Raw genomic sequence first — 6,466 nt, forward strand, 5'->3', positions numbered from 1 at the left:
AACTCGATCTGCAATTGACAGCTATTTTTTTTTTTAACACAAAATGTTGCAGGAGGGTATCTATTTAAGGGAGGATTGTGTATGGAGTGGGGCAAGGGAGGGAGCTCAGGGCAGCAAATATTACTCATGTCTTGCTGCACAGCCCTCTCTCTCCCTAGTAAAAGAGAACCTCATGTGTGTATTCCAGTAATAATACGCTAAAGGTGTTTTTTTCTATATCTACCCTTTAAAAAATGACCTCTATCTCTTGGAGAAGAGACTGACATTTAAAACAAGAAGACAAGGGCTTCCCTGGTGGCGCAGTGGTTGAGAGTCCGCCTGCCGATGCAGGGGACATGGGTTCGTGCCCTGGTCTGGGAAGATCCCACATGCCGCGGAGCGGCTGGGCCTGTGAGCCATGGCCTCTGAGCCTGTGCTCCGCAACGGGAGAGGCCACAACAGTGAGAGGTCCGCGTACAGCCATAAATAAATAAATAAATAAATAAAACAACGAGACAAGAAATAGTGCTCTCCTAGAAAGTCAGGTGTTTTCATTAAAAAGAAAAAAGTGTTTATATTTATTTCATTTTACTAATCTTTGCATTGGGGAGTTGGGGTTTTTTTGTTTTGTTCTGTTTTTAACCTAAAAGGAGCTCTCATCTCTAAAAGCAAGCCACCCTACCTTTTCGAAGTTGCTGGGGCTGATTGATGCTAAAGTAGTGATGCCTACAGAGCCATAAAACACACTTTTTTCCTTCCTTAAGAATCAGCTGGAAATAGAACCAAGAGGTCCCAAACACTGAAATAATGAAACCCCAAAGCTTTGGTTTCTCCCAGGGAAAAAAAGGTGGGGGCAGGGGGGAGGACACGGTGCCTCAACAATTTCCCCAATTTCTGGTTAATTATCTGTCAGCATGAAACTTATAAATAATGGCTCAATAATAATTAACTGTGATGAGAAGAACATGTTCATGAGAATCCAGCCTCATTGCTGACTTTGACCCATTAATTATACTGGAGCCTGCACCTTATACCCACCAGCCTCACTGGGTAGAGGAAGGGTATTGCAAACTAACTTTTGACCCAAAACTATGCTTCTGAAGCAACAAATACAGAACAGCCATTGTTAAAGTCGGGACTTGACTCAGGCTAGATTATAGATTCATAAAATTTTCCATCAGGAATCCAGAAATCATCTGGTATAATTAATTCCTTACTTGACAGATGGGGAAACTGAGGTCCCAACAGGCGAGGGGTCTTGCTGAAGGCTTCTGGTTTTTGTTATTGAGGGAGACTGGAATACTTCAAAGGATGCCTTTAGCAGCCTCAGAGATAGACATACTCGAGTTGCTACTCATCCTAATTTATAATAAGATTTTGACAAGTTTCACACAACTTTTATCAGAAACATACAGAAGCAAAATTATGTAATCTGAGCTGTCTATACACCCATCTTCCCCAATATAGGCTACTGAGTTTAAATTAGATGCTTCCTAAACAATCATCGTTTCAGAATGACAAGCGAGTCCCAAACAACTCGAGAGAAACTGATGAACTCCGGAGAAAGTTCTACCAAGTTTTCTCCGGAGGATTCCTACAAAGGCCTGCGGTAGAAACGTCAGAGAGCCCAAATCTCTCCACACCCACGGCCAGGCACGTCGGCGGGGCCAGACTTACCCTTACCGGCGGCAGAGGCCTTGGACGGACCGTAGTCTCGGGGGCTCCGGGGCTCGAGGAGGTCGTGGGCGCGCAGTGGCGCGGGCAGCAAGTCACGCGGACCCCCATCCCCGCAGCCCCCGCTGCTCACCGTGACCCTGAAGGCCATGTGCGGGCCGAGGCCAGCGGGCCCCCGGCCGGGACCCGGAGCGCCGGGGGCCTCCTTCGGCCTCTTGTCTGAGTGCGCCTCGGCCACCTCGCAGTGCATGGCGCCGGGGCGGGGCGCACCGCTGGAGGTCGCGCCGGGCTCCTGCGGAGGGGAGAAAGCACAGGCGCGTTAGAATGAGCGGAGCGGTCCCCTTCTCGTCCGGGGGCCGAGGTTTGGTTAGGTCACCATCCCTCCGTTTATTCCTCCTTTTTGAAATGGGTTCGCGCCACCACACTCACCCTAACGTGACACTCACCCTAACCAACCTGATCCGCGTAAAAGGCCCCTTCCAGGGCGCAGGAGCGGCTGGCCGTTCTTCCCTGGCTTGTGGAGGGCCCGGCCACCCAATCCGCCCCCAACCAAGCCCTCTTTGGACGAATGGGGAAACTGAGGCCTGGAGAAGGGACAGCGCCTGTGCGCGTCACCCAGTGAGATACAGAGCGGGCGGCAACCAGAGATTCCCGGAGCAGGGCTCTGGCGAAGCCGCGGAGACTGCTCGGGGTAGGTCACCCGCTGCACTCCTCGCCTCGTGGGCGCTCTGGGAGCCGGCTGCGCGCAGGGACCGCGGACTGAGCACCCACAGACCGGGGGAGAGACCCTCTGAGATCCCACCACCACCACCCAAGCTGCGAAAATGGGAGTCGGAGGATAGGCGCTCACTCCCGCGACGCGAACCCATCACACGCACACTCCCACGCGCAGCTGAGAAAACGAACCTATCGCGCGTGCAAACCTGCACAAAGTCGGTAGCCCATGCACGCCCGCTTCCACACACACCAAACACCCCGCAAATGCACAGTCGGGGACACGACGTGCCATACACACTACCCTCATTCACCCGCTCAGACTCTCAGCAACACTAGCAGCCGCACACGGTCTCACACTCCCAGCGCGCGCGCGCTGCGTGCCCCTCCACAGAGCCTTGGGCCTTCCATCGTCCCTCCTGGAAAAGGGCCCCGGGCCCCCAAACTCTCCTTTCCCCTCGCGCTCCCCGCGCCATCCCAAAACTCCCCAATTCCACCTTCCCTGGGACGCCAGTCTCGGATGTCTGGCCGGGCGCCCGCCCGCTTCCCGGGCCGCGGGCCGCGCCCCCTCTCACCTCGCCCCGCTCACCTCGCGGCGGCCGCAGCAGCTTGCTCCCGGGGCGCGAGGCTAGGCGCGCCTCCACTGGCGCCGCAGCCCCAGCAGCAGCAGAGTCCAGCGGGGCGGCACCCCGGGGCGGGGGCGGGGCCGCGGCCGGCCTGACAACCTCTCCAGCCACTGGCTCGCTGCGGCCACCCCACCGAAGCCAATCGCGGCGCGAGGGCGGGGCGTCCGCCCTCGGGCCAGGGCCAGCCGGGCGCAAGGCTGGGCGGAGGGTTTGACAGGCGGCGGCCGGCGGCGCCCGGTGCTGTGCGGCCCCCCTCCTCAGGCTGCCGATGAGGGCAGGCCCGCGGGGCGGCGCCGCGGGCTGCAGGGCCTGGGCTCTGTCGTCGGGGCTGGGCTGGCCAGGGCGGCGGAACGCCTTGGGTATCAGGAAAGCCGGGCTCAACCTGGCTCTTTTCCGCCTTTCCCAGTGGCTGAGACAAGACCCTTCTTGCCCTGTCCAGCATCAGTTTTCTCCTGGTCAAATGGGACCGGCCAACCCTGCTACCGCGGAGACAATGGATGTGAAAGTGCTTTAAAGGTTTCCTGCAGAATCCAACCCGCTCACTCCAGAGCTCCCACAGCTTTCACAGCGGGTCAGCAGCAAGGTTGGGACCGAACCCACGGCTCTCAGACCTCTTGTCTTAAGTTTTTGTTTCTGTGGTGTTTTTCACCAAAAAGGAAACAGACTAGAGGGTCTCATTCCGAAGTTAAACAAAAATAGATACCCGGATCCCAACTAGAAAACACCCCCAAGTGAATCTGTGAATCTGTCTGGGAGCAGGGTCCCAGCACCTCGAATTTTAGCGAGCCCCCAGGAGGTGCTTACAGCCCTGGGGGTTGAGACCCACTCCTCTAAGTTCCTCCAGGACCTGCAACCTGGTTCCCCTGCATTCTGGCTCCCCTCACAGACAGCAGTGTCCCAGTGAGTCCTGCCCAATGTGTACAAAGAACACTGGACTAAGAACAAGACCTCAGGGCGACTGGAAGCAGTAGCTCAGTTCCCTTTTCTGAGCCTCAGTTTCCTCCTGTGTAAAATGGGGTTGTTCACCCAGGCCAGGTCTATTCGCCAAGGCTACTGGAGGTTCCACCCAGGTCCTTGAGACCGTCTCTGCATTTCATGTTGGCCTGCCCTGCTCCACACTGTTCACTGGTGATCTGGGCCCACTCCAAGGAGCCTGCCTGGCTCCGCACTCTTTGAAGAGAGGGGTCTGGTCTCTTTGCCCTTGGTCTAAAATTGAAAAATGTATACGGAGCCCCTCCCTACTACTCAACAAGTCAGGCCTCACAACATAGGAGTCCACACAGAGTAAGAGACCTCAAGCAGCATCCCCGGATTCTTGGAAAACCAGGATTTCAGAATCACAGAATCCTAAAATCTGATTTCCTATCATTGGTTAAATATAGCATCTTAAAGTTAGAGAGCAATAAAGGTAGGAAGGACCTTGGAGATTTCATTAGACCCACCCCCACGTTCAGAGGAGAGAGGATGTGACCGGCCCACAGTATGGTGGGGTGTGGCAGAGTTGGCACTGGAATGCAGGCTTCCTGACTCCTGGTCCAGCACTCTTCCTCTATACCAGCCTGATGCCTCTAATAGGTACAGGATGTCAGCCAATCCCACGCATTGCACACAGGCCAAGGGCCATGGGCTGCATAAGAGCACAAAGGTCTTGCCTCTACCCGAGGATCTGGAGTTGGGTATTACTGCTACTTATATGGCAGGAGGGGAAGGGATGGAAGGAGTAAGAGTAGCTCACCAATGCCTCCAAGGCACCAGCAGGTGCTCCTCCCCCACCCCCTCGCTCTTCTGAAGCTCTAGGGCTGGTTCTGGCACCAATAAGCCTTGCGGCTTTAGGTAAATCAGGACCTCATTCTGCACCTAAGATTCCCCCTCAGAAAGCAAGAGGACTGGGAGATCACTGACCTTTCCAGCTCTGCTCTTTGGTGAGGCCAGGAACCAAGTCCTCCGCCTTACCTCCCCACCACACGTACACACACATACCCACACGCACAGCACTGCACACTTAGTCAGAACTCAGGAAACATTTGCTGTAGAAGTCACTTAATGAACTGGAACTGCAGGCAAAGATTCTCCAAATTTCCAGGTTGCAGCCACAGCTCATTTAGTTATTCTTTGCTGAGCACCTACCCTGATCCAAGTCCCATGCCTGAGCTAGGGACATGGAGATCCTGCCTTTCCCTCAGTGAACTCACAGCTCCACCCTACCAGGACAGATGGGTTTGTGAAGCCTGGCAAAGCAATGAGAAGGTTAATCTACTCAATAGAACAGACCTCTTAAACGTGGTATGTGGCAGGACCTCTTTGCAGATATACAGAATCCAGCGGGTATATACATTTTTTTTTCCTAGAAGAAAACACAAGAAGTGTTAACAGTGGTTAAGGGAATGGAGGACTGGGGGGAAGCCTGTACTTTTCATTTTACACTTCTCTGAACTGTTTGTATTTTCTAACAATATATATTTTCCTCTCTCCCTTTCAACAAGGGTTATTTAAGAGTAGTAGGATTACGGACTGTAATTTTTTTCCTTATACTTTTAGTATAAAAATAAAATTCATTAATATTTTAATTGTCAAGAACAAAACAAAGCAAAACAAATAAAGTCCGCTTCTCCCTTTAGCAGGCCAGGCAATAATGTGTGGTTTTTTACACTAACCAATGTGCCTGCTCAAACACAGTCTGTCTTGTTTTGGGGTTTCTTTGGGTTGGTTTTTTTTTTTTTTTTAATTTATTTTATTTATTTATTTTTGGCTGCGTTGGGTCTTCATTGCTGCATGCTGGCTTTCTCTAGTTGCAGTGAGCGGGGGCTACTCTTCATTGAGGTGCGCAGACTTCTCATTGCGGTGGCTTCTCTTGTTGTGGAGCATGGGCTCTAGGCATGCGGGCTTCAGTAGTTGTGGCACATGGGCTCAGTAGTTGTGGCTCACGGGCTCTAGAGTGCAGGCTTGGTAGTTGTGGCACACGGGCTTAGTTGCTCCACGCATGTGGGATCTTCCCGGACCAGGGTTCAAACCCATGTCCCCTGCATTGGCAGGCGGATTCTTAACCACCACACCACCAGGGAAGCCCTCTTTGGTTTTTATTTTTGCCCTCTTGTCCCACATATGGTCTGTCTACTAGGTAACTCCATCTGTATCCATCTGCCAAAACAAACATCATTATTTCTTCTCTGACTTTGTTCCTCCTCCTCTCCCATACTCCCGTATCTGATCTGCCATGAATACACCTAATAGTCCTCCTCCTCTCCATCCTCACTCCTCACTGCTACATCTCTTCCCAACTCTTCTTCCTGCCTCCAGCTTCATCTTCTTCCCAATCATTCATTTTCCGTACTGGTCTCCCTATAAATCTCTAAAATATAGATCTGACCATGTCACTTCCCTGTTTAAGCCTCATTAACAACTTCCAATGGCCATCTAAATAAAGTCAAACCATTTTCTCACCGCACCTCTTAGCTCTATCCTATGTTCCAAGT

General features: G+C 52.8%; 1 protein-coding gene across 3 annotated transcripts in view; it reads right to left on the reverse strand.

Moving 5' to 3' along the window:
• GLIS1 (GLIS family zinc finger 1) overlaps window positions 1–1,903 on the reverse strand; it is a 225,704-nt gene extending 223,801 nt beyond the window's left edge. For all 3 annotated transcript variants that reach the window (XM_060005257.1, XM_060005248.1, XM_060005242.1), the window contains exon 1: window positions 1,657–1,903. In XM_060005257.1, coding sequence (XP_059861240.1) covers window positions 1,657–1,903 — 247 coding nt within the window. The remainder of the gene's footprint in view (window positions 1–1,656) is intronic.
• Between the last annotated feature and the right edge of the window lie 4,563 nt (window positions 1,904–6,466).

Source organism: Delphinus delphis, chromosome 1, assembly GCF_949987515.2.
Source record: "Delphinus delphis chromosome 1, mDelDel1.2, whole genome shotgun sequence".
Classification (NCBI taxonomy): domain Eukaryota; kingdom Metazoa; phylum Chordata; class Mammalia; order Artiodactyla; family Delphinidae; genus Delphinus; species Delphinus delphis.